Consider the following 27,548-nt stretch of genomic DNA (forward strand, 5'->3'; position numbering starts at 1 on the left):
CGCGCAGGCGCAGCCCTCATCCCCGCCCCTCCGGATCTCGCGCGCAAGCGCCCCAGAGCGAGGTCCAGGCTTCCACCTGCCGCCGGTGCCGCCCACAGAGACAAGCCAGGAGGTGGGACAAGGGTAACTTTATTAAGCTCGGCTTCCAGCCTCCGTCGCTTGCGCCTTGCCCGACCCTGACCCTGGTCACGGGGCACCCCCACCGCCTTCCTCCTCGTCATCCTCCACGTCGAGGCCGGGGATGCCGCGGATCTGGCGCTGCAGCGCCCCGCCTAGCAGGGGCACGCCCTCCTCGTCTTCCTCCGGGGGCGGGGGCGGCGGAGGGGACGCGGGCTCCGGGGCTGGCCCTGGGGGCACCGGGGGTTGCTGCGGCGTGCTCTCGGTACCCTCTGTGCCCCCTGCCTCTTCGACCAGCGATCCCTCATCCAGGGCGATGCCCTCGGCCTCCTCCTGTTCCTTATCCTCCTCCGGGCCGTCGGTGAAAGGGTTCTCGCCCTGTGGAAAGGGCACGGAAGCGAAAGGGAGAAAGGATCCGCGGGACCAGGGCTGGGGACGAGGACCCGGGACCAGGGGTTGGGAATGCAGCCGAGGCCTGCTCCAGATACCCGCGCCTCACCTTCAGGTAGTGCTCCAGCTTCTTGCTGATGAGTTTGTTGTTGAGGATGCTGCGGGCCACCATGAGCGAGGACTTCTTAGACTGCTCCATCATGAGCTGTGGGGAGGGCAGGCGGGGAGGGGCTGAAGAGGCTGTCCCGGAACCCAAAGACCCTCACTTGCCAGATGAGGGGTCCTCCCTCACTGCACACCTCAACCTTGCATAGGTTTGTAAGTGTACCTTGAGTACAAGTGTATGGCCACCCTCCAAGCATGGAGTTATGGCCTGATTTTATCATTGCTGAAATGCTCTGTTCTTTTACACTGTACTTACTGTATGTAACACGTCTTTACAGCTGTATTGCAGAAATCTGATTTACTTACATAAAAACTGTAAGCAGTGGACATATTTAAAAACCTATTAAAAGCCAAATGTGCCTTCCATAACAAAGAGCCAGCTGCCCTAATCACGGAACTCTTTAGGATTAACAGGGAGGATATAAAAGCAGGAATACAAATGTCAAACAGTATATTTAAGTGATAAACATCCTTTTAATCCATAGGATTCCCAGGATGAAGAATCACACCCAAACGGTAAGGTTCAAAAAGGCACTTATACCCTGCTGGAAAGAGGCTCAACTGTTCACTTATATTTTCTGGAAGGCAGTTTGATAGAATGTATCAGAAGTAAAAATTTTTGAGTAATTTCTTCCTGGAATCTATCCTAAGTTTAAGAATTGGAACCATTCATGCAGTGGTTACAGTAGTGAAAAACTGGAAAGCACCTAAATGTTCTTCAGTGGAGAAGTAATTAAACAGATCATACATTCAAAAGAACACCATGCAGTCCTTAAAATAGGGCTCATCTCTCCCCTGGCCCAGTAATAAAAGATGTGTGATGGACTGTCCATATAGTTGCCAGAATCTTTTGTCTGGGAGGACTTACCCCAAACTGCTAGATTATTTCCTCAGTGGTGAGAGTACAGGTAAATCACACTTTCAGCATTACAAAGGTAATGCATGTATAAAGCCATAAGCACAAAGGAACTGATGAAGCCATTTTTGTTGGGGGAAACCCCACCTGCTGGACCCCTACTGAACCCCAGCCAACTCTTTACATCTTGTTTCACTTGTTTCTACTCCCTTCCCGTTTTAGCCTTTTTATTTATTTACACATTTTCTCTACCACTTGGGGAAAATATTAATAGAACTCATACATGCTCAAAATGAAATGTTAGAGATGCATAATTAGGATACAACAGACCAGTTCCTCTCCAACTCTTATGCACACACCACAATGTCTCCCAACTGAGGCACAATTACATTGTTTCTAGATTTCTGCTACAATAACCAAACAGCACCAGAATAAACAAACATTCAAACCAATGTCTCCCATCTCAAACAATTGGATTCTAGACCAAGTTGTTTAAAGGAAAACAAACTTCAGGTCTTGACCTGACAACCCTTTCATGCTGGTACATCAGCATGACAAAAAGTGTCTCTCAGGACACCAACAAAATGGAGAATGTGCCAGTAGGAGTCAGTTTACCATTAAACCTCCTGTTGTTAGCATCTCAGGAAATAGTTCTGTGAATGTTTTTGTGGGTTTTTTGTTTGTTTTTTGCTTTTGTTACAGGTGAGAAATTGACTATTAGCACAATATTAAAACATAAAGAGGCCATCAAGAGTGCTAATGTTGCTAATGGTGTGAAAGAAACAATAATCACAGGCAATTGAAGAGGTAGAAAAACTGTTGTTGATTTGGATAAAGGAAAAGCAGTTAGCCAGTGCAGCATTTGGGAGGCAATGATGTGAAAAAGGGAAGATGCTGCAGGCTGACCTCCTGAAAACGCTAGCAATTAGTGATTCATTTAAGGCTAGTAGGTGGTTTGATAAATTTAGGAAGTGTTTGTTTATAGATGAAACAGTACATCAGACATGTACTGTATATAAGAAAAGTTAAAACTGAATCATTTGTGGGTCTGGAACAAATTAATTCGATTTACGTTATTTCTGATGTGGGGGGGGATGATTCGGTTTTCGAATAAATGGCGTCTCAAACAGCCTTCCGGAACAAATTAAGTTTGAGAATTGAGGTTCCACTGTAATTCTGTGCTGGTGCTTTTAATTGTACCAAATAGGTTCACCAAAGGCAGAGTGCCTGAGTACTTTACAAAAAAGTTGTAAACCATGCTTCCTCCAACTGTACTAAAACAATGACATTTCCCCTGCCTCCCTGTGAGGATCAGATGTTATCACTGTGGGATATTTTTTCTGCTTCCCATGGCATGTTCCTGCCCACCAGCAAAGCTGAGTGCTGAGATGCACACTGGCCACCTGCTCAGGGTTTCTATGTGGTTTGGGTTTCCCGGCTTGCTCAGAAAAGCTTCCTTTAACATCAAGGTAAATAAATAATCTTCTAAATTTTGTTCTTTTGTTTTTTACATTTAAGATTTCTGGAATTTAAAGATATGGTATGTGGTAGGAACCAACTTTCCTTTCCAGAAATTTATAAGATAAACCAGTTTCCCCCACTGAATTGACATAGAGGTCTACAACCCTTTACCTACAAAACTGAAACCCAAAACTTTTCCTCCAAAACTCATCTGGTGGCAAAACATGAGCTGACATTATGTTTTTGTGCCATCTTTATTTATCCCACTTTATATAAGTCACTTGAAGAATTATTGATGGTTCAACTTACAGTGCACTTTCCCAGATCCTAATGATCATACCATGTAGCTGTTCTGAAATCCAAAAATTAATTCAAAAAGATCTGGCCCCAGGGTTTCAGATAAGGGACTGTATTGACTTTGACAAATACTAAGTTCCAACACACACTAGGATCTTTCACTAGACTGACTATTCTGGTTCTAGTTTTATTACTGTCACATTATCACTTACTTGTTTTTAACTGCAGTGACTTTGCAGTTAGTTGTATTTGCTAAAGCAAGACCCTGAACTCAATACTGTTTCTGTATAAACTGACCTCTACAAATGAAACTTTGAAATAATTTCAGCCAGTATCTTTCCCTGGACTTTGACTGGAATTGCACTGTCCACATTAATGTGGGAAGTACTGTTTTTTTGTTTTGTTTTGCTATTAAATCTCCCACCTAAGAACACAGTCTGTTCTGCCATGCGCTGAGGTCATTTCATGTCTTTGAAGTTTAAGATCCCATAACATCTTTTTTGAACATTTTTTTAATCATTTTTTTAAATATATCTTTATTGATTTCAGAGAGAGGAAAGGAGGGGGAGAGAGAGACATAGAAACATCAATGATGAGAGTCATTGATCGGCTGCCTAGTCCACAACCCAGGCATGTGCCCTGACCGGGAATCAAACCCCGATCGCCTGGATCCTAGGCCGTTGCTCAACTGCTGAGCCACGCCAGGCCGGGCCCATAACTTCTTAAATCTACATTCCTAGTTATTGCATACATTTTGTGGTTATTGTGAATAGATTCCCCCCCCCCCGTTTACGTTTCTAACTGGTTATTACAAGAGTGGAGAAAAACGAGTACTTTTTGTATGTTATCTTGAATCCCAACCCAGTTACCAAATTCAGTAAATTAAGAACATTTTATTGGACTCATTCACCTTTTCTGAGAATATACTCTTATTTGCTTATAAAAAGTTTCATCTCCAGTATCTTATACTGATATTGCTTATTCCTTATTGAACCATCCTTGTATTCAGAAACAAACTTATAGTATATCACACATTTGAATCACTACTGGATTGATAATTACTAACATTTTATTTAGCACTTTTATCCTTTAATAATAATCTAATTTAGTTTCATCTTAGTATTACCCTTATCAAATTTTTGGAATTAAGGTTAAAAAGGCTTCCTAAAATGAATTTGAGAATAGACTTCCAGCAGGTCTGAGAAGTTCTGCAGACCTCCCGAGTGAAACGGAAGAAAACTACTTAAAAAACAAAACAAGCCCTGGCTGGTGTTCAGTGGTTGGAGTGTCAGCCTGCACACCAAAGGGTCATGGGTTCCATTCCCAGTCAAGGGCATGTACCTGGGTTGCAGGTTTGATCCGGGCCCCAGTCGGGGCATGTGTGGGAGGCAAACAATTGATGTGTCTCTCTCACATAGATGTTTTTCTCTCCACCCCCCGCCCCCACCACACACTCTCTTAAAAAAAAAAAAAAAAAACAACAATGGAAAAGTTATCCTCAGGTGAGAATTAACAAAAATAAATAATAAAAACAAAAACCAAACTATTTAAAGTCTCTGAAAGTGGTCCTAAGGACATAGAGCAAATGAATAAACATTTAGTGAGGAAAAACTACTCAAACTCAGTAGAGAGAGAGTTGTGGTGTTTAAAACATGATCTGTATCTTCCCTGCCTTGCAGCTCAGCATGATGGAAACTCCACTATAGACAGTACCACCAGGCCTCCTTCTATACCCAGTTCATCACAGTTAAGGGTTGTATCTTCCCAGGAGTGACAGGATGTCAACATCTAGCTAACTGCTACTGAGGCTAAGTTCTAGGCAAGTTCAGCAGAGAGGTGGGGGCTCCCTTCTTCTATGCAGCCCCCAAGGAATGGAGGCTTGACCTTAGTTGGGATGGCATGCTGAGAATACTGGTTTGTTCATAAAGCAGAGGTCCCATGCCAGGAGAGGCAAACCAAACCAAGACAACCAGAGGCTACAGCTGCCTCCCACCCATCTCTTCTAAAGCAGCAGAGTCGCTCAAAGAGAAGTATTCCATTGTCCCCTACCCCAGCTCCAGAATTTAGACTTAAAAGATTTTCCCCAGGGAGAAAGAAAGGCCTTAAAATAATGAGCTCTCAAATCTCTTCCCAAAGGGTCTCACACTTCATTTGCAAGAGTGTGGGGAAATTCAAGAGTAAGAGCTCTCTCAAAACAGTGGTGTGTGTAGAGAAAAGCAAAAGTGTAGAGAAAAGCAATTAAAAGGAGACAGGTAGAGTTGATAGCAATATAAACCAAACCACTGACTGGCTGGGTTACCAGAGAGAACAGACAGCTAAGAAGAACCTCCCTGGATTCAGAATAAAGCTCAAACAATGACCTTAAAAAAAAAAAAAAGATTACTGTAAAGGAGCCCAGATTTAATTAGATCAGATTGGGGAGCAATTTAATGACTCAAGGCATTGTTGAAAGCAAGAGAGAAATCAGCCAACAGTCAAAGAGAGCCCTGTCAAAACTACTGTTATCCCAAAGTGGCTGTGCACTTGTCTAAGGCTTCCTCCTCCAAGGCACAATATCAGGGGCTTCAAACTGTGGGGATGAAAGAGACTTCACTAAAATAATCTGACTAGTCAACTACACAAATAGACAAGCAAATACAATAATAAGACTTGGGGGGGCAGGAAGAAGGAAAAGGCATGAGAATGCTGTCTCATCAAATAGGTATCAATAAAAAGATATAAAAAAATGAATACACATCTTGGAGCTAGAAAATACAACAATGGAAATGAAAATTTCTCTAGGGGAGCTCAACAGATTTGAACAGGCAGAATTAGTGAATATACAGATAGGTAGAGATGATATAACTGAAAACAGAAAGAAAATGAACAGTCTCAGACAACCTTTGACACCATTAAATGGCCCAATTATGCATAGTGGGAGCACCAGCAGAAGAGAGAAAGGAGTGGAAAAATTATCTGAAGAAATAATGGCTAAAAACTTCACAAATCTGATGGAAAACTTTACACACCCAAGAAGCTTAACAAAACTCCAGATAAAAAAGATACACAAAGATACATCATAATAAAAACACTGAAAACCAAACAAAGACACGGGTAAAATCCTGAAAGCAGCAAGAGAAAAATGAATCACTTTTTAAAAAGGAACCCCAATAAGTCAAAAGCTGACTTCTCATCAGAAATGAGGCCAGAAGGCAGTGGGATAACATATTTAAAATGCTCAAGGAAAAATTGTCAACCAAGAATCCTATGCCCAGCCAAGCTGTCTTTCAAAAATGAAGGTGAGCCCTGGCTGGTGTGACCCAGTGGTTAGAGCGTCAGCCTGTGCACCAGAGGGTGGCGGGTTTGGTTCCCAGTCAAGGGAATGTATCTGAGTTGCAGGTTTGACCCCCAGCCCAGAGTGCATGCAGGAGGCAACCAATTGATGTGTCTCTCTCACACTGATTTTTCTCTCTTTCTCCCCCTCCCCTTCTCCCTTCCACTCTCTCTGATAATCAATGGAAAATATCCTCAGGTGAGGATTAACCAAAAAAAAAAAAAAAAAAAAAGGGTGAAATACATTCCATAATAAAGAACTGAGAGAATTTGCTGTTAGCAGACTGTACAAGAAACAGTAAAGGAAGTTTTTCAAGCTGAAAGCAAGTGATCCCAGAGAGTAATGTGAATCTACATGAAAGAACAATAAAGGTAATTATATAATTATAAGAGTCTCTGGTTTCCTGCTTCAACAGTGTTTGGACGGAACCTGGCTCTCGACCCCCATCCCAGCCTTCTGCCACGTCCTCACCACGCCCTCAGACAATCCCAAGGCCCAACCACTGCTCTAGTGTTTCAAAGTCGCCTCTCCTTAGCCACCCACCATGATGACCACGTGCACCTCATAGATGTACCAGAACTCCCACCAGGTCTCGGAGGCAGCCATTAACTGCCAAAACAACCTGGTGCTCTATGCTTCCTACATCTACCTGTCCGTGTCTTACTGTTTTGACTGTGATGATGTGGCTTTGAAGAACTTTGCCAAATATTTTCACCAATCTTATGAGGAGAGGGGACATGCTGAGAAACTGATGAAGCTGCACAATCAACAAGGTGGCCGAATCTTCCTTCAGGACATCAAGAAACCACACTGTGATGACTGAGAGAATAGGCTGAATGCAATGGAGTGTGTCTTACACTTGGAAACAAGTGCAAATCAGTCACAACTGGATTTGCACAAATTGGCACTGACAAAAATGACCCTCATTTGTGTGACTTCATTCTCACTACCTGAATGAGCAGGTGAAATCCATCAAAGAAACTGGGTGACTGCATAACCAAACTGGCATGGCAGAGTATCTCTTTGACAAGCATACCCTAGGAGACAGTGATTAGAGCTAAGCCGTAGGCTGGCTTCCCACAGTCACGGGGGTGAGAGTTCTCTGGTTGACAAAGAGGTACATGCATGCTAGTTACTTTACCTTTTCTATGATTTGTACCAAATCATCCACTTATGTCTTTCATACTTATGTCTTTAATTTGTACCATATTTCTTGAAATAAAGTAATTTGGTACCACCCCCCCAAAAAGACTTTTAGAATTAATAAACAAGTTCAGTAAGGTTATAGAATACAAAATAAATACATAAAAATCAATTGTATTTTTATACACATGCAAAGAATGACCTGAAAATAGAATTAAAGAAAACAATTCCATTTACAATAGTATCAAAAGAATAAAATACTTACAAATAAATTTAACAACAATAAATAGTGCAAAACTTTTCTACTCTGAAAACTATAAAACAATGTTAAAAGAAATTAAAGAAGGCCCTGGCCAGGTAGCTCAGTTGGTTAGAGCATCATCCCGATATGCCAAAGTTGACAGTTCGATCCCTGGTCAGGGCACATATAGCAAATCGATGAATAAACGCATAAATAAGTGGAACAACAAATTCATGTTTCTCTCTCCCCCTCTCTGCTTCTCTCTCTCTCAAAAGCAATAAATAAGGTGAAAAAACAACCCACAGAATGGAGAAAATATTTGCACATCCCATGTCTGATACAGGACTTGTTTCTAGAATATATTAAAAAACTGAAAAGGACCACACAATTAAAAACTGAACAAAGGATCTGAACAAACATTTCCAACTCCAGGAAGATCAACAAATGGCCTAAAAACCCTATGAAAAAATGCTCAATATCATTAGTCAGGGAAAAGCAAATAAAAAACACAAGAGAGCCCTAGCCAGTTTGCTTAGTGCTTAGAGCATTGGCCCGTGGACAGAAGGGTCTCAGATTCGATTCCAGTCAAGGGCACGTACCTTGGTTACAGACTCCATCCCCGGCCCCAGCCAGAGCCCGTGCAGGAGGCAACCAATCAATGTGTCTCTCTCACATCAATGTCTCTCTGTCTCTCTCTCTCCCCCTCTCCCCCTTCCACTCTCTCTGAAAAGCAATGGAAAAAATATTCTCTGGTGAGGATAAAAAAAAAATACAACAGATACCACTGCTTCATACCACTGGACTAGCATGGCTACTACCAAAAAGTCAGATGATGGTGAGATGTGGATAACTCAGAACCTTCTGACATTGCTGATGGGAATATAAAATGGTGTAGCCACTGGAAAACAGTCTGGCAGTTTCCTCAAGAAGTTAAAGATTTACTATTTGACCCAGATACTTCACTCCTAGATACATACCCCAGAAAAATGAAAACATATGTCCACATAAAAACTTGCACACAAATGTAACAATATTGACTATTACTTATAGACAAAAGGTGGGACCAACCCAAATGCCCAAACTGATAAATGAATAAACCAAAATGTGGTGTCTCCATACAAGAGGATATTTTTAGGCCATACAAAAGAATGAAGTTCAGACACATGCTACAATGTGGATGAACCCTGAAAATATTATGCTGAGTGGATGAAGCCAATCACAGAAGACCACATATTATGAGATTCCAATTACATGAAATGTCCACAATAAGCCAATATACAGAGACATATTAGATTAGTGGTTGCCTAAGGCAGGGAAGCATTTGGGGTTGGGGCGTAATGGATAAAGAGTCTGGGTCTCTATGAGGTGATGAAAATGTTCTATGATTGATTGTGGAGATGGCTGCACAACTGTAAATATATTAAAAACTATTGAATTGTAAAGGGATTAAGAAGTACAAATTGGTAGTTACAAAATAGTCACAGGGATATAAAGTACAGCATAGGGAATTAAAGTCAATAATATTGTAATAACTATGTATGGTGCCAGGTGGATACTGGAAATATTGGGGGAAACACATTGTAAAGTATATGACTGTCTAATCACTATGCTGTTCACCTGAAAGTAATATAGACTAATATTTAATGTAAACTGTAATTGGAAAAGAAATTTTTTTAATTGTGTACCTTAAATAAGGGTGGATTGTATGGTATGTGAATTACATTTCAATAAAGCTATTATAAAAAATAATAATAATTAGAAGCTTTCCATCCATTTCTACAGTCAGGAATTTTTAAATATACAGTACTTAAATTGTATTCAAATTATCAAGCCAACTACTTTTGGTATGTTCTTAAGTAACCATCTTTCATCACCCTCCCAAACCCCTCTATGGTTTCTAGTTGTTAGGGCTTCCTTCCTTCCTTCCTCCTCCAGCAACACATATACTGTACATTTCTGTTTGGTTTCTGAACCTAACCTGGCCATTGACCCCTATGCACATGGAAGTCCCCATATCCCATAGCCCACTTGCTCCTTAAGGTCCAGCTCTGATGCCACCTTCTCCAGCAGAGTCCCCATTTCCCACTCCTCTCCATGACTGTACTGGGCTAGAAATGTCTATATCACCTGCCCCTTGCAGCCCCTCACTGGAAGGCAGGTTATAACCCTAGGCCCTCCCCACAGGATGGCCACTCACCCTGCGATTCCGGTTGTGATCCATGGTCTTGAGGTGCTTCTGGATGATCCCAAACTGCATGGGAATGAAGAGGTCACAGGCTGCACAGTGGGCTGCCTCAACCTTCTTCACAAAATGCTCCATGGCAATTTCTGTGGGGGGAAAAAGGAGGGAGTGACCACTGGTACCAGGAGCCTAAGACAAACCCAGGAGTTTGAGACAAACACCAGACTAGCTCCTCATTTCACCCTATGAGTTCCATGTGAGCCTGAGGCTGTTTACACAAACACTCCCTGGGGGAAGAGAGGAGTCATGACCAGAGGAGAGCAAAGGCCCTGCCAGTGGGAGTGAGATAGAACCCCCTCACCTTGTGTCAGATCCTGGTCTCTATAGATCTGCTGGATCAGACCATCAAGGTCCTCCACAGTTTTTCGGAGCTCCTCTGTCTTCTTAGTCTTGTTGGTGACGTACTCCTGCCAGAGACACCAAGGAGAGACCGAGGTTTGTGTGGGCTGCTCTATGTCTTGAGAGGACTAAGAGAGGAGCAGATGTACTACTTCAAGGCTCACCTGCAGAAAGTCAGCTGTCTGCTTGGGGAGCTTGGTGCCTACATACTTAAAGTGCTCCTTGTGGAACTTGCTGTCAAGGTGGCTGGCCATCTCATCCTCATAGAAGGTCCGGTACTTGCAGAGAGAACACACAAACTGGATCCTGCCACAGGAGGGAAATGAGGGGTTGAGGCCTTGAGGGTCCCATAAAACAGTGCTGCTGCCTCACCCAACCCAGCTCCGAGCCCTGAAATAGGCTTTGCTCACGGGACTCTGAAGTGCAGTCCCAGAAGGGGGACAGGCTGGGACCAGTGGGGTCGGGGTTCAAAGGGACAGAAAGTCTGCAGGCTGCAGTTACTGCAACGTAGGGGACAGGGGAAGAGCTCTTCCTTCCCACAGGCAGGAGGCTGAAGCCTGCTGAAGCCTGAGGCAGCAGCTGCTGCAACAGGCAAGGAGTCACTGGAAGGTAACCGGAAGGCCTCTCTACCAAGGCTGGGCAGGAGCTTGTGTACTTGGCCCAGATGGGGACCAGAAGGAAGGATGCCCTGACGTGAGCCAGGTGGCCCCGAGGTGCAGAGTGGAGTACGCAGTCCCGAGGCAGGGCCAGAAAAGGTGCTGCATCTTCCTCCTGGGGCCTGGGGGAATGAAAGGCCCAGCCCATCCTCTGCTCAGAGTGCTTGGGGGTGGTGTCGGGAGGGATGGGAGGCAAGCAGGCCTGGGCACCTGCTTCCTCATCTTCCTCTTCCAAGAAGAGACCAGTCTGAGCTGGAAGGAGGACGCCTGCCCGGCCTGCCAGAGGGCAGCCTGGAGTCACCTGAGCGAGGTGCTCTGTCTGGGCCTGGTGTTCACAGCAGAAGCCCGGGGTCTGGGGCCTGGGCTGGAGCAGGCCGCCGTGGCAAGGGGCGGAGGAGGCCAGCCGCCACCGAGGCCTCAGGGCGGGTCCCTACCTCTGCCGGACGTCCTTATCTGGGCCACGGGGTCAGCTTTTTCTGGAGAGCCCAGGGGCCAGGCGCCGGCGAGGCTGAGGAAGGTCCAGCAAGAGCAAGAGTCTGAGGCGGAGGAGGCAAGCGCCAGTGCGGGAGCCCTGAGGGCAGACAGACCCGACCAAGGGGCGTGAAGGGCTCAGCTGCAGACAGGCCCGGCTTGACAGGGCCAGCGGACAGGGCAGAGGGCAGGCCCGAGGCTGCCACAGCCCACAGGTGCTGCCATCTCTTCTAGGCACGGCGGTGGCCTCTTGGCAGCTAGCTGGGGTGGCACAGGCGCCTTGGACCTTGAGTCTCTGATGAGCTGGCCCCCTCCCACAGGGGCATCAGGCCCCCAGTGCACCTCTGGACTCCTGCGCCGAGTAACCGAGCGCCGGAGCTTCCGGGCAACGATGCTGAGCAGTGTCGGGTCTCAGGCCAAAGATGCCAGTGGTCACCAGGCGGCCACAGAGGGACAGGGGACGAGCCAGGCCTTGGGAGCTGGGCCAGGTGGGAAGCAGGGTCCATGCACAGCTGAACAGGTGGCGGCTCCCAAGGGAGGCCAGAGGGTGGTGAGGCAGCAGAGCTATGGCCCTGCCCTCCTGTGAGGCAGAGGCAAAGGGGTAGAGGGAAGGTGGTTACCTTTCCACCATGCGGTCTCGCTGCCGCTTCTTCTGTTTGTCCTGGCTCTTCTTGCCTGCCTGTAACTTGCGCTTGGTCTGTCCACTCTCATCCTGGGCACTCAGGGACCCTATGGGAACAAAGGGGTACAGTTACCAGCTTGGCTCCAACAGGTCAGGGCAGGCACTGTGGCCTTTAGCTGCATCACCTGCTGTCTACTCCAAGGGGTCCATTCTGAGAGCAGCTATCTGAGCAAGGCCTCTGGCCTGGAGCAGGTGGGTATCCTGGGCTGGAACGGGAGTTTTGGCCTAGGTTTTGGCCTTAAAAGGGGAGTACATGTGCTGATCCCACCACTCTCCAGGACACCCACACTCCACAGAGTGGGCCACAGGGAGGCAGAGAGAGGCTGTCTTGGTGGGGAAGGCCTAGGTGGTGGGATGCAGGGAGGCTGTGGCTGGGGCCTAAGTGTAACCCCCAGGGGCAAAGACCCCAAAGCTCACATGGCCCTGCCCACCCCCAAATTGGGCACTACGGCAATAGTGGGCTGAGGCTGGATTTACTATTAGGTACCTGCTGGCACTCATCACTTGGGTAGGGGAACACAGACTCCCAACACAGAGGCTGGAGATGCACTAAGGGAGAGGACACACAAACCAGAGCCGTAAAAACTTCACCAAGGATTCCAGCTCAGAAACCAGCCATTTAGGGCTTGGACTTCATGTTACTGAGGGATGGAGGGCAGGGTATGTGCCTGGGGTTCACCCATACTTTTGCTTGCTGCCGCCACCTGAAGTCTAAACCAATTACCACCCACAGCCTCTGTCTGGGAAGAACAGGGACAGAGTGTAAAGAGGCAGAGGAAGAGGAGCTACCTGCCAGCCCCACAAGGGAAGGCCCAAGCTGGTCACATTTCTGCCACATCCCTGCCCTCAGCTGGATGCCTCCCACCATGAATGCCTGGAAGAGCCATCCCAACATCCAGGCCAGTCAGAACACTTACCTTTGTCTGCATCCTCTTTGCCGTCTTCCTTCCCCTCCTCTTTTCCCTCTTCATCTTCTCCTTCCTAAGACACAATTTCAAAAATCCAATGTCAAGCATATGTAGTTGTTTATAATGACTCTAAATGACAAGGCCGACTATGTGCCAGGCACTGGGCCAGGTGCCTCACACATTCCCCACAGCCCTTGCACTGAGGGCTCATTCTGCCTCTGGCTGGACAGCCTTCCCGCAGCCTTGCTCACTCTACCAGAGCTCCCTGTCTCCCTGTGCTGCTCATGCATGTGTGCAAAGCTGCCTCCGGCCAGCCTGTGAAAGCCCTGCTCTCTGGCTCAGGGGCTCAGGGAGCCCACTCTTCACTGCAGACAGAGCACACAGGGCAGGAGCCACTTACCGCTCTGGAGCCCTTTTCCATAGCATCTGCACCTTCAGTGCCATCCGCAGCTTCCCCCTCGGTGCCCTCATCTGGAAGAGGAGGCATGCTCAGCCCAGGAGCCCCAGGGGGCAGGAGGTAGGGGGCAGGGGCAGCAGCCAGTGCCCTTGCTCACCATTGTCTGAGTCACTGTTGTCTGAGCAGTCAGTTCGGGAGGCTTTGCTGTCTGGCTCATCAGGACTGCCACTCTGCTTTCTCTTCTTCTTTTTGGTCTAGGTCAGAAAGAGGGAGCAGGGTCAGGGTAGGTGGCTCCAGACCACTTGCTCCACCCAGTCAAGAGCCAGGAGGGAAGGCCTCCTCCACTCACCCGGAAGTCAGCTGTGGTCCAGGTTTTCCAGGTCCGCCTCATCTGCTTCATGCCATTACCAAACCCGAAGCCAAAGCGGGAGCCGCCTGGGAAGGCACCCCCACCACGCATGCCCTGGAACATGCCATACTCCGGGATAATGTTCTGGGAGAAGAGGGAGGGCAGCCGGGAGGCACCAGGCATGCACTGGCCCCGGGCCCCCATGGGGTCTTCCCACATACGCCCATAGCCTGAAGCCATTGGCCGGCTACTCCGGGAGTCCCGGGCCCAGCCCTGAGCCCGTGGACCAAAGGTGTCTCCAGCACGCATGCGAAACTGGTCTCGGTAGGCATCGTACTGGCCCTCGTAGGCCATTTCCATCTCAGGGTCAAGTTCGCCATAATCGTAGCCCGACCGGTAAAGGTCACGCTCACTCAGGACAGCCCTGGAGTCACAGGCCTCGTAGGAATCATATCTGCAGAGGCAGGTGGCAAGCATCAGGGAGTGCTTTAGGTCCTATCGCCTTTGCCTTCCCCCAAACCTCCCTCCAGCACCTACCCACCCTGCTGCAGAGGCTCAATGTTCAGAAATCCCAGGTAAAAGGCTTCTCATGAGCAGAGTTTTAGAAGTAGGAAGGGGCCCTCAGCTGGTATCCCCAAGCCCGCATGTGGACACTCACCAGCCTGGGGACCCTAAGGACTGATGACAGGTGGAGTTGGTCTCAAGGGCAGAGACACCCCATAGCCCTTAACCCTTTGGAAGCATATGCACTTAGCCACAACGCCCAAGGTTGCTCCTTGGGTGAGGCAGAGCCAAGCATCCCAACATCCTCCAGCACATGAACTGCCTGTCCAATGGGCTGATAACCCCCATAAAAAACCTGTGATCTCATTCCTCATGTCTGGGGGAACCCCCAAAACCCTCCAAAGCTCCTCATTACCCAAAAGGAGAAGGGAGGATAAAACGGAGAGTGTTTCCCATGAAAAACACTTTGAGCTTGCCCAAGGACTAGAAGAAAATGCTCTATTACATCAACCTGGAGCCCAGGGGTGGGAGTGGGGGGAAGGTTGGGGCACTGAACCCTACATAGCAACAGGGAAGGTAGGTCAAACCGCCCATGGGAGTTGACAGGACACCACTGAGAGCCATTCTAACTGTGGCTGCAGTCCACTGCCCCATAGGTCCAGACCCCACTCATCTAACAGGCACAGGAAATGGCCAGTGCTACCCAGCTGCCACTCCATCCCTCATCCCTGCTCCCTGGCTCCAGGCCATGGCAAGATGGTACACAGGCAGCAGCACAGGGTCCACAAGACAAGAATCCTGCTTTTGGCAACCTCAGCTCCAAGCACCGTGGCTGTCAGACATGAGGGCAAGGGGTGTGCCTGAGGTTTCTCCCATAGTTTTCACTTGCTACATAGCCCATGCAAGCAAGTCCTTCTGCCTCCCAGTGGCCCTGGGATTCTCACTTGACCCCACCAGTGCCCAGCCAGGCCCCTCCTTACTTTCTGCTCTCCCCCATCTGTCAGCTGGAGCCATTGTGCTAGAAATGCATGTGCCTCCCTCAATGAAACCTCTTGCTAGGGTCCAAGAATTCTTGAGCCAGCACCAGTTAAGATAGTAACAAATGTCCACAGCATGATGCTGTGGAGTAGGGCAGGTCTGGGTGCCAGGCCCAGCTCTACCACTTATTCCTGGGCACCTTCGGACAAGGGTGTGACCTGCCTGTGCCTCATGTTCCCCACCTGGAGAATAAGGACAGGGACAGTTCTTAATAAGCTGCTTCCAAGGCTCAACAGGTACATGTCTTGTCAGGCACTAAAGAACAGCCAGAAGTATCCCCATCTGCCCTGTTCCTTATGTGGGGCCCAGCCCACTGTGGTGAGCCTCAAAGGATCATCTAACTCTTCACACTCAATCCCATCTGTCCTGCCCTGACAACAGGTAGGATGCAAAGTCTCATGTGAACTCCAACTGGCTGTCTCCAGAGGGAAGGGCCACTTAACACTCTGCTCCTAAGTGTACAGTAAAATCAGCGGAGTCCAAAGTTGTCCTTTCCCCTACAAGCTGGGGGGAGGCTGGCCACCAGGCAGTAGGGCTGGAGGTAGGTAGGGGGGCAAAGCCAGAGATAGACAGTGCACTGGACCCCAACAGAGTCTCTGGGAGCCCCAGCAACAGAGCAAGGAGGGAGGAGGCAGACATGGAGGTGGTTCAGAGAAGGAGAAGCCAGCAGGCAGCAGGTGAGAGTGCCCCTGCAGAGACTCAGCCCCTAGGCAGGCACCCACTCACCTTTCTCCACCTGAGCTGTACACGCCTCCTTGTATCATGTCTGTCTCCAAGTGCGGCACCATATCTAAGCGCTGGTTAATTCTGGACAAAACGGAATCGGCACTGGTGCTACCCACAGCACTAGGGTTTGCGTTTGTGTCAGAGCTAGGCATTTCCCAAGAGTTTGAAGCGGCCATACCGTACCCATAGTTGGTGTTATCCTGGCCATAGCCATAGCCATAACCATAGTTCTCGTAGCCTGCAACGAAGGAGATAGAGAGATGGAGATGGCAAGGGCAGGGAGAAGAGAGGCAGAGACAGAGAAACAAGCACAGAGACAAGGATATTTTCTGTTACAGAGACAATCTGGGGACACTAACCACTTGAGGAGTCCTGTGAAGGAGTAGCTGGCCCAGAGCCCCCAAAGGCCCAACAAGCAGAAACATACAACCAGTTCAATCCCAAGGGAGAGGACAGCGATCATGGAAATGATACTTGCCTCTGTTTGTCCCAGAGTTCCAAGTTCCATATCCTACAAAAAGTAAAGGGGTAATTACATCTTACAATACAATGAGAGTTTAATTCAGGAACAAATGAAGACAATGAATTCTAGTATCTGACTAGCTGCAGGAGACTTAACCTAATCTTAACTGAGCAGCCTGAAGCTTGACAGCACCACATAAATGATCCAGGCGACTCGCTGTCCTGGTGCTCCACCTTCCGTGGCTCTGGCCATCTGCTATTCAAGGAGTCCCCCCTTCAAAATACTCTCAGCTAAGGAATTTGCGTCCTATACTCCCTTAAGGAGCCAAAATTAGAAGATTACCCCACTCCTGGCTAAGTACCAGTCAGAGGAAAAGGAGAATGGTTCTCAGTGCCTCACATAGACTCTGCTGTACAAGAAGCTTAGCAACGAGTCCACATCCACACTAAAGTCATGTCACACTCAAAGTGCTCAACAAAGCCATCTGGAGTAGAGAAACTTACCACCCTAGTCCCTCAAATGTCTGCCTTAACTGGAAGGGCCATCAAATCCTTCAACTGTGTGACTGTGTTGTGCTGGAACATATCAGCAGAGGGAAGGACAAGACACAACTCCAATCTGGATTATAAACTAAATAATGTTCTGGAGTTTATCACAGTACATGAGAAAAATTAATTCCTTCAGGAACACAAAGCCACTTAGAACTGACAAAGTATGAAGCCAAGTGAGTCAAGCAAACATGCTTCCTCCTCAGAGTCGTCCATGAGAACAGATGTCCCACCTTCCCAATATCTCTGGTGACAGCCCAGAGTCATCTCCTACTTCTGGTTCTCTCTGCCCTGCAGACAGGCCATGCTCATTCCAGGGCAGGACCAAAATTTAGTGAGATGGCATCATAATGAACGGCAGAATCCAGCCTTAGTGGAGCAAGAACACACGCAATGAGAAGATGAACCAGGGAGAACAAAGGATGGGTCAAGGTCCAACTCAATTCAGTGCACAAACAGAATGGGGAGACGTCAAAAACCAGTGAGGGACTTTAGATAACCACTACATTTAATGAATGTGAGCATGAGAGAGTTCATAAAGCAAAATTCCTCTTCATCTGGGGAAACCGAAGCAGAGGCTTCTCATGCATTCATTTATTCAACAACTATCATCCTGAGCACAAAGAGCAGAGACTGGCAGATCTGGGCACCGCTCAGAGCAGTGCATGTTAAAGGAGAGAGACACTACTAACCAGTGAGTAGCAATGGACAGTCAGGAGTGGGAAATCATACAATAAGTGACTGGTAAGAAGAAAGGCTGGCACAGCCACACAAGGAATAATGCACTTAACCCTGGCAGCTACAAGGGCCTGGCCATGTGGCTGTTTGCACCAGGGACAGTAGACACTATTCACAAAAGAAGTCAGGACTAGGAGTCAAGGCAAATCCATTGGGGCTATGCTTGTGAGGACAGAATATGGCTTCCTGGGATTCACCTGCTGAGGACGCACCAGAACAGTGAGGAAGCACAAGGGAAGGAAGGAGGAGTGGGCACTGACTCTATGAATACAAGCACAGACTGCTGGCTGCTACAATGGGCTCAGAACAAGCACTATTTGCTATGCCTGGAGCAACCCAGACTCCCTGATGGGCTCCCCAGGTATTTGGAGACAATCCTCCTCCCCTGACTTGCCCCTTCTAAAAGAACATCCAAACTTATTTCCATCCCCAGAAAGGTAAGACCATTGTTAACAAAGAGAATTTTAAGGACTTTTTTCTCCCCAAAGGAACAAACAAAAGAGAAGGAAATGGTAACAGTAAGCAATACTTATAGAGCAAAAATACATACTCAGTGAAATCTCTCATGTAGGCATCAAAAAATCTATTAAGCTTTTTGTAGGACAAGGAAATGTGTTACAATAAGAAAAACAAAGCAGGATAAACAATTCTATCCTGCTTAGGTAGTTGAATAAATTACTCAACTACCTAAGATAGGTATGCTGACAAAAGTTAAATATTAAAATGGTGGGATCTTGGTTGACTGTTTTTAAAAACGTTATTTAAATGCTGTTACATTGTGCCCTAGCTGGTTTGGCTCAGTGGTTAGAGTGTTGGCCCAAGGACTGAAGGGTCCCAGGTTTGATTCCAGCCAAGGGCATGTACCTCAGTTGCAGGCTCAATCCCCGGCCCTAGTTGGCGCACGAGTGAGAGGTGACCAACTGATGTGTCTCTCTCACATCAATGTTTCTCTCCCCCACCTCCACTCTCTCTGAAAAGCAATGGGAAAAATATCCTCAGGTAAGAATTAAAAAGGAAAAATAAATAAATAAATAAATAAATAAATAAATGTTGTTATACTGTTCTTGCAATTTAAGCCAGAAGGAAAAATAAAACTGTCCCTATACTTTCACAACATCAATTGTCTACATTAAAAAAAAATCTCAGGCAATCTACAAGAGTTACTGGAAAAAGTGAGCTTTGCAAGGTTTACTACAAAGTCAATATACAAAAATCAACCCAGTTTCTACATATTAGCAATGAACAACTGAAAAATGAAAATTTTAAAACTACCATTTACCTTAGCACTAAGAAATACTTAAATGTAAACATAACAAAATATGTGAACGATCTCTGTGTTGGAACTAGTGAAAGAAATCGAAGGTTCCCCCCCAGCCAACCAGCTCGCTCAGTGGTTAGAGCATTGGCCCACAGACTGAAGGGTCCCAGGTTCAATTCTGGAAAAAGGCACATACCTCAGTTACAGGCTCAATCCTCAGCCTCGGTCAGGGCACAATGGAAAAAATATCCTCGGGTGAGGATTGAAAACAAAAAAAGAGAAAAAAGAAAGAAAAAAAAGAAAGAAAACTAAGGTCTAAATAAATGGGGTATTATGGATTGGAAGACTTAATATTGTTAAGATGTTAATTCTCCCAAACTAATCTACCAATTCAAGAGCATCCTACTCAAAATCTCATCAGGAATTTTTACAAAAATGGATAAACTGATTCTAAATTTTATATGCAAAAGCAAAGGAACTAGGATATCCAAGTCATTTCTAGAAAAACAAGACAGTGTGGTACTGGAGGAAATTTAGATACATAAATCAATGGAACAGAATTAGAGTCCAGTTACAGACCCATGCATATATGCTCAATTAGTTTTCAACAAAGATAAAAAGCGATCTTGAGCTATACTACACACCTTGCAGAAATATTAACTCAAAATTGATCACAAAATAAATGTAAAACATAAAACTATGAAGCACCTAAAAGAAAACAGAGCCCTGGCTGGTGTGGCTTAGTTGGCTGGAGCATCATCCCGTGCCTAGAAAGTCACAGGTTTGTTTCTCAGTCAAAGGCAGATACCTAGGTTGCGGGTTCAATCCCTGGTCCAGGTACATATGGGACGCAACCAATCAATGTTTCTCTCTCACGTCAATGCTTATCTTTCTCTCTCTCCCCCTCTCTAAAATTAATAAAAACATACTAAAAAAAGAAAACTTTGAAGAATATTTTTGTAACCTTGGGTTAGGCATACATTTCTTGTGATTCCAAAATCACAATCTATTAAAGACTGCTAAATTGGACTTCATCAAAATGAAGAACTTGTGTTCTTCAAAAGACACTGACAAGAGAATAGAGACAAGCCACAGTCTGGGAGAACACACTTGCAAATGGCACATCTGATAAAATGCTTATATTCAGAATATGTACACCAGAGGAAAACAATTCAAAAAAGATGTGCAATTTGGTACTACGTTTGATTAGTACAGGTGAGGCAAGTTTATCCTCATTTATGAAATACCTGATAACTCCTTATTCAATTTCAAAACATTTTAAGTCTCCCTCTCCTGCATGGACTAGCTGCTAATACTCAGGTAGCTTACTTATATCCATTTACTCAGTGACTCCTGAAGGAATGCCACCATGTAGGCTCAGTCTTTCCCCAGACCTTGGTAGTAAAACTACCCACTTCAGCAACCAAGGCAGTATCCTTATTAATTCCAAAGAGGGCTCCTTGTCAAGAGACACCTAGGGTCACAGGCCACGGAAAGACAAGCTCTATTGGTAGTTTTAGCTGCCAAAGCATGCTGACAGAATGAATATCTACAGACCCTGTCAGGTGGCTACTTCTGAATTAGATTTAGTATGTCTGTCCACACTTGAGAAATCAATCAGAGATTTTCCCTCAACCCTATGTTGGAGGAGCTGCCTGGCCTGAGATGGCCTGACATCTTTAAAAGCTCGCTAGATTCAGACAGGCAGCCAGCCTGGCACAGTGGACCCATACTCTACCTTGGGGCTAAGTTAATGGCTTGATCTCTGCTCATACCAATCCTTTGGACTTTGATGGACCACTATCCTTCCCAGATACTCAAGAAGATTTTCTGAAGCCAGACCTTTGTCACAGACTTCTAACAAAATGTTAAAGGGTCAAAGGAACCAATCGTTTCCAGCCCAAGATTTCCAACTTGTTCAACAACACAGACATCTCTCCCATAATTGCCTCCAAGGGGGGAGCTACTCTACTACCCCACCACACCATTTTATACAAGTTTAGATTTAGAAAAGCAAGACAGGGAGACAGGAAGGCCAAAGGCAACTAATAAAAGACCAGACTGCTCTGGTACTAGGAGAAGGCAGAGCACTCACCCTCTGGTTCCCAGGGGCCCGCACTTACCATAATCACAGGTGGGCTGAACACTCGTGTCTGAGTACGTTGACTGCAAAGTGGTTTCAGATCCCTGGACAAAGCCTAAAGATATGCACAGTGTAGTTAATTTCCCCAAATAAACCATCTGCCCATGACCTAAGACTGCACTTTAGTATAGACTGGCATGCCCTCCCTTCACTGGAAAGCCTAAACTCTAGTTTCTGAACACTTTAATTTCATCTCCAGAACATACGAACCAACGAAAAGGCAGGCTATGTTTACCTTGCTACACCAGAAGAACTGGATAAAAATTTTCAAATACTTTAAACCATTTTGATAGATGAGTACCCAAATTATCATTCGGTTTAATGAGAAAAGTACTTATATCAAACATCTAACCACTGATTATTGGAGGTGAGCCACCTCCAACTCAAACAAGGACAGGGTTGTTTTTGAACAATGTTAAGACAAATAATACTCCTCCCCTTCCCCCAAATCTGAAACTAAAACTGTTTTGTATTTTTAGTTTTCCCATAAAAATGGATGTATTACGATTACCTCTTAAATGTAATTACTTGGGTTATAGCATGTTTATATGGAATAAATATTACACTTAATATACATAACATTTCCTATTTTCTCAACTCTCAAATTATTTCACAACTTAAAATGAATTAGAATCAAGGAAAACTTGAACCTCTACCAGAAACTACTGCTCTTAAATGCTTATTGAGAGCTGTGATGAGTTCTAATACTATCTTTAAAATTGCATTAAAATTTTAATGATTTACCCATAGCACTGAAATTATGACAGATACCAGAGAGGCAATATTTGCCTATTCCCATCAGAGCCAACTCATGAGCTAAAAATAAAAGCCAGCTCTCGCCTGTGTTGCTCAGTGGTTAGAGTGTCGACCCGCAAACCAAAGGATCGCAGGTTCGATTCCTGGTCAAGGGCACATACCTGGATTGCAGGTTCAATCCCCGGCCCCGGTTGGGGCACATGCAGGAAGCAACTAATCAATGTGTCTCTCTTACATCAATGTCTCTGTCTCTGTCTCTCTCTCTCCCCCTCCCTTCCACTCTCTCTAAAAGTCAGTGGGAAAAAATGTCCCCGATGAGGATTAACAAGAACAAAAAAAGCCAGCACCTCCAATAACAAAAGCTTACACCAAGTGCCTTTCTAGGATGAGCATTCACATATTTGTTGACAGTTTCTCTAGGTCATCTTGTAAGACCACAGCAACAGCAGCCAACATGAACAAGTATTTCCCCCACAGGATGCTAAGAGCTTTATCTGCATTATTTCATTTCGTCCTCACCACAGTCATCAAAAGGGAGAGGGCCAAGATCCCTTAATCTGCAGTCCAATAGTCCAAAAAGGTCTGCAAAGTGTTCTCCTCAAATGTGGTACAACACTCGTTTTGTGGCAAAAGTGACCTGAGGACAATTACAGTCTTTCTTTACCCCACTTGGTACAGAAATACTGTGTTAAATTATTGGGTGCTAGCCCATATCCGGTATGGGTACTGTGGAATGTCCTTCTCTCAAGCTAGAATTCTAAAACACACCCAGTGCCAAGGGTTTCAAATAAGGATCCATGGACCCACACTTTTAATTTTCAGAAGAGGGAACTGAGAAGAGATACTAGAGAAGAAGAAAGCCCAAAGTATTCAAACCCAAACTTTTTAACCTTCCATAATTAAAGAGGGCACATTCTAATGGATTCTTTCCAGGGACCCAGTCGCTTCCCCAGAGATGTCTAAATTCTAAGCATTCAGAAACACTGAAAGCATTCTTCATGTGGTTCATCTGTGCGGAAGCCTCACAAGTGTAAAAAAGTACCCTACATGTCTGTTTTCTACACTGTTTGTTCAAGTAGCTCTGGGAAACCTGTCTGTTCAGCAATTGAGCCACCAGCAAAACGGCACCAGACTTTAGGTAATGTGGTTTGTAAGTACTGCAGCTGCAACTGGAACCTATCACAGGCTGACAGGAATACATACTGGAACACAGTAAGAAAGCTGCAGAGCAAAAGCTCTATGTCTATTCAGGAGAGAGGAGCCCAGGCTCTTTCTTCCCTGGGAAAAAGGAAAGAATCTATACAACCTTAAGAGCTCAATGGCAACCTCTGCTCTAGTTCTGTCCTGCCCACATTTTAACATTCTGTTCCACAATACTGTCTCCAAGGCAGGACTTTCATTAGTCAGTTATGCTCTAATTGGAGTAAATTCTTTCTTTTCAGGTTCATAAATCATTCCTTTCTTTGTCTGATATACCAACCAGAGCCTGTGCCAAGCTCTAGTTGGTCACCAGACCAAAAACTTGCTTATTTTACTTTTTATTTAAATACCAGCCATGTGAGTTTGTGACCTTGGAAGTGAGTCCTTCAGCAACAGTCAAGCCTTCAGATAACTTGAATCCAGACTAACATCCAAAATGTAACCTCATAAGAGATCCCAAGCCAGAACCATCCAGCTAAACCACTTGTGTGTTCCTAACACACAGTGTGAGATAATTAAATGCCCCTATTAAAAAAATTGGTAGCATTTAAGACCTTTGTTTTAAGGTCTGATTCTGGATTCTTCTGCCCTGTGTTTCCACTGCTTTCATCTATCCCCTCAGTGCCAGAGATGAAGACTCCTTTTCCAAGTACACATAAACTAAGTTAAGTTCAAAAGCTGGACAAGTTATCAGAAAGATAAATTATTTTAATCACATTCTATAAATAATAAGGGTAACATTTGTTTCAAGGCCTCCAGAACTTCTTAAAGGAAAAACAGTTGTCTGAGGTATGATTAAAATGCCTTTGACTTTAGTGGTCAGCTTTTTAAAAGTGGAAGATATTTAAATAAATAAATAAATAAATAAATAATAAGTGAAAGATATTTTAAAGCTATTGTGGTCTTCAGTTGATCAAGATCAAGGAAAAACTGCCGGCCTGCGTGGCTCAGCTGTTGAGCATGGACCTATGATTCAGATCTTGGTTCGATTCCCGGTCAGGGCACATGCCCAGCAAGAGGCAGCTGATCAACGATTCTCATTACTGATGTTTCTCTCTCACTCTCCCTCTCCATTCCTCTATCTGAAATCAATAAAAAAGTATTTTTAAAAAAAGATCAAGGAAAAACTAATCATTACCTCATTAGCTTCACTAACTCGGTACCCACTCAAACCCAGAATTACAGCCTACAAAATCTGGAGTTAAAATTCAGACTTGGCCATTAGTAACAACTCAGTTTCCTTGTCTATAAATATAAATGCTCCATTTTTAAGTTCCCTACAGCACCTAACCATTCATGCTCTGGTTTCTTCAGCAGTCTTGCCCCTAACCACCACAAAACTGTCTTCCAGGTCTCAGTAAGACTTGGTGAAAAAGATTATATCTCAATTACAGAGCTGTCAGTAACAACCTTACTGACTTTTCTCCTGATCAAGGAAAGCTACAGAAATGCTAGGATAGGGTTGCCCAATCTTGGCATTACTGATTTCCAAGCCAGGTCATTCTTTGTGGTGGGGATCCATCTTGTGCACTGTACGATATTTAGCAGCATTCCTGGTCTCTATACACTGAATGACAGTAGCACCACTTCCACTAGACATGACAACCAAAAATGTCTCCACACATTGCTAAATGTTCCCTGGGGGTAGAATCAGCCCTGGTTGAGAACCACAGGGCTAAGGGATGACTGCCTAAGGTTCTTGCCAAGCTCCTGACCTGGGTACCAGAGGAGGGAGGCCTGGCACCATCTCCTTGGCTAGGCCAACATAAAGCAGTCTACAGAGGAGTCCCAGAGGCTCAGGTTCCATTCTTAGTCTCTAACATTCTAGAGTAGAATGCTGGTTACCAGGCAACCACATATACTCAGCCTAATATGCCCCTCAAAGGGGGAGGCCTAGTTTATGGCTCCTGGTTGAGCAGCCTCATTGGTTACTACCAAGACAAACCCAGCAGTCCAGTTCATCCAGAAATGATTTACCATTGCCCAAGCATATCCCAGGCCCCCCTCTCTGATCTCATCATCCACCCTCCCCTTTGCTCAAGTCCACTGGCCTCCCTGGCAGAACTTATAAGGAGCCAGGCAGCTCCTGCACCTGGGCCTTTATGTCAAGAGCTCCCTGGGCCATTTATTCTTAAATCCCTTACTTTATTCAGGTCTCTGCTTGAATGTCGTCATCTCTTTAGAGGCCTCTAACTACCCCATGTAATAGAACAACCCCCTCGAGTTACTGACCACCCCAGAATATATCTCACATTCGTTTGCTTGCTGTGGTCTGCCCCGTCGTATAAGCAGCTTGAGGAATTCTTGCCAGTATTCCAGTGCCTATTCAGCACCTGACATGATAAATCTGACAGATGGTGAATGAATCACCATGGAAACGAGCCACTGCACCCAAGACTCAGGCTCAGCCCCAGCCCCTCAGGAACCAAGGTACCCCGCTCAGCCCAAACCCTTCAAACATTTATTCCTCGCCCCGGGGCCTGCGGCCTCTCCCAGCCCGGGGGCCGTCACCCGGCGGGAGGGGCTGCGGTATCTTGCAGGGAAACTGCGCGGGGGAGGGTGCGGCAATGGCCACGGCAGCCGACCCCGCTGACTGATCAGAAGGGCCGAAGCCTGAGAAAGGGCGACCTGAAGCTTCGAGGTCCGAAAAGGCCAGGCCAGGGGCGGAGGTGGTGGGAGAAAAGACCTCCGGCGCCGAGACCGGAGTCTGCGGACGCGAGCGACAGGAACCACAACCTCGGACGGCCGGGAGCCGGGATACGAGGGTGCAAGCACAGAGAACTGAAGAGCCAATGCTTGAGGGTACCCGTCCGCGGCGCCATTTTGTGACCGCAGAGAGCAGTACCCAGCCCCTGGCAAAGCGCGGGCAAGTCAGACGCGGCCTTAGCACGTCCCGGTCCCTCCCTACATGGAGCCTAACTCCTGACCCTGCCGGGCTCACCTGTGTAGCTCATGGCAGGGGCGAACACTACACCTGAGAACTGCGGCAGATTCCCCCACGTCTGACGCGGATATACCGTGACAATCCCCCCGGCTCTTTCTACTCACAACCGAGCCCCGCCTCCCAACCGCATTGGCTCACTCCAGGCTGACTACACGTCTATTGGGCCATCAAGCTGTCTATCTCAAGGTATCCTCATACCAATGACTGAGGCTGTTGCCAATCTAACGGGAGCCCCACCCTGTTCCCGCCTTCCGTTATTTCAGGCCCGCGCTGATTGGCGAAGATAAGCCGGTCTGGAGGTGGAGACCTGTAGAGTTCGGGGAGGCGGGGCTATACACTACGGAAAGACCTGAGGCTCAAGTAAAGCCTGGCGGGTGGAGGCTCTGTAACCCTGGAAGCCCACCAGAGGGAGCCGGGTCTACAGTGCAGGGCACCGCTCCAATCCCCGCTGTGCCACTGGGGTACTGTGCCAACCAAGGCTAAATTTCTAACGTCTCTGGCCTTCAGCTCCAAAACGAGCACAGTAAAACCATATTGGAATGAAAATTACAACTAAGCGCCAAGCAAGATGTTGGGCACAGGTTCAAACATGATATATGTAAAGCAATCAGTTCACCGCCGGGTGTACTAAAAAATGTTACGTTTTGTTATCAGTGGTTACATTAACTACATCAAATATATTTATATAGCATGTTTATATTATATATGTAATAAATGTATTATCATCTTAAAAGTTCCCTCACACCTGAAAGGACCTTGTTTTTTTAAAATTCTCATTTAAAAGATAAGAAAACCAAGACTTGGAATTCATGACTTGCTCAAGGTCCTTGGACATTAAGTGTTAAAGCTGGGACGACCCCTCTAAAATCTTGGTCATTCTGGACTTTAGAGATCCTGCAGTGGCCCTGCCAGGTTCCAGCCCTGTTTTCAGCACTCTCGCTGGATATGTGCAATCCAGTGTCAGAGACATCTCATAACTTCTAAGACATTATTAGCAGAGCAGCAGACACTAAAAATGGTACTTAACATGTGTTTGTGAAAATTCATCAAGCTACACAATTATGACTGTTATACTTTTTTCAGATGATGGAGGAGGAGGAGGAGGCAAAGATTTTATACCTGAAGAGATTGGTCATGAGTTAATAATTGATAAATAGATGAAGGCTTCATTGTAGGGTTGGAATTCTCCATAAAATTTTAGTA

General features: G+C 46.0%; 2 protein-coding genes and 1 pseudogene across 5 annotated transcripts in view; 2 read left to right on the forward strand and 1 right to left on the reverse strand.

The window, feature by feature from the left end:
* Positions 1-27,548, forward strand: part of LOC308556324 (olfactory receptor 1f45-like) — a gene marked incomplete at both ends in the record, with an annotated part of 504,663 nt that overhangs the window by 299,213 nt on the left and 177,902 nt on the right.
* Positions 116-26,450, reverse strand: AKAP8L (A-kinase anchoring protein 8 like). 3 transcript variants are annotated; one of them, XM_081136781.1, is made up of 15 exons: positions 26,343-26,450; positions 21,426-21,500; positions 16,774-16,806; positions 16,479-16,533; positions 16,296-16,376; positions 14,028-14,481; positions 13,836-13,932; positions 13,682-13,752; positions 13,291-13,354; positions 12,312-12,420; positions 10,729-10,870; positions 10,527-10,632; positions 10,181-10,311; positions 617-712; positions 116-495 (listed from the first exon to the last, which is right to left on the reverse strand). In XM_081136781.1, exons 1-15 carry the CDS (start codon positions 26,353-26,355, stop codon positions 187-189), a joined length of 1,836 nt encoding a protein of 611 aa, XP_080992907.1. In that variant the 5' UTR covers positions 26,356-26,450; the 3' UTR covers positions 116-186. The 3 variants fall into 3 exon arrangements, with proteins under 3 accessions (XP_080992907.1, XP_080992908.1, XP_080992906.1); XM_081136782.1 differs by lacking the exon at positions 26,343-26,450 and adding an exon at positions 25,654-25,743; XM_081136780.1 differs by having other exon boundaries at positions 16,296-16,533; positions 26,343-26,448.
* LOC308556973 (ferritin heavy chain pseudogene) lies at positions 720-9,717 on the forward strand (annotated as a pseudogene). The gene has a single exon. The product of its transcript is annotated as a ferritin heavy chain pseudogene (transcript).

The sequence above is a fragment of the Miniopterus schreibersii genome (assembly GCF_964146895.1).
Source record: "Miniopterus schreibersii genome assembly, chromosome: 4".
NCBI lineage: Eukaryota > Metazoa > Chordata > Mammalia > Chiroptera > Miniopteridae > Miniopterus > Miniopterus schreibersii.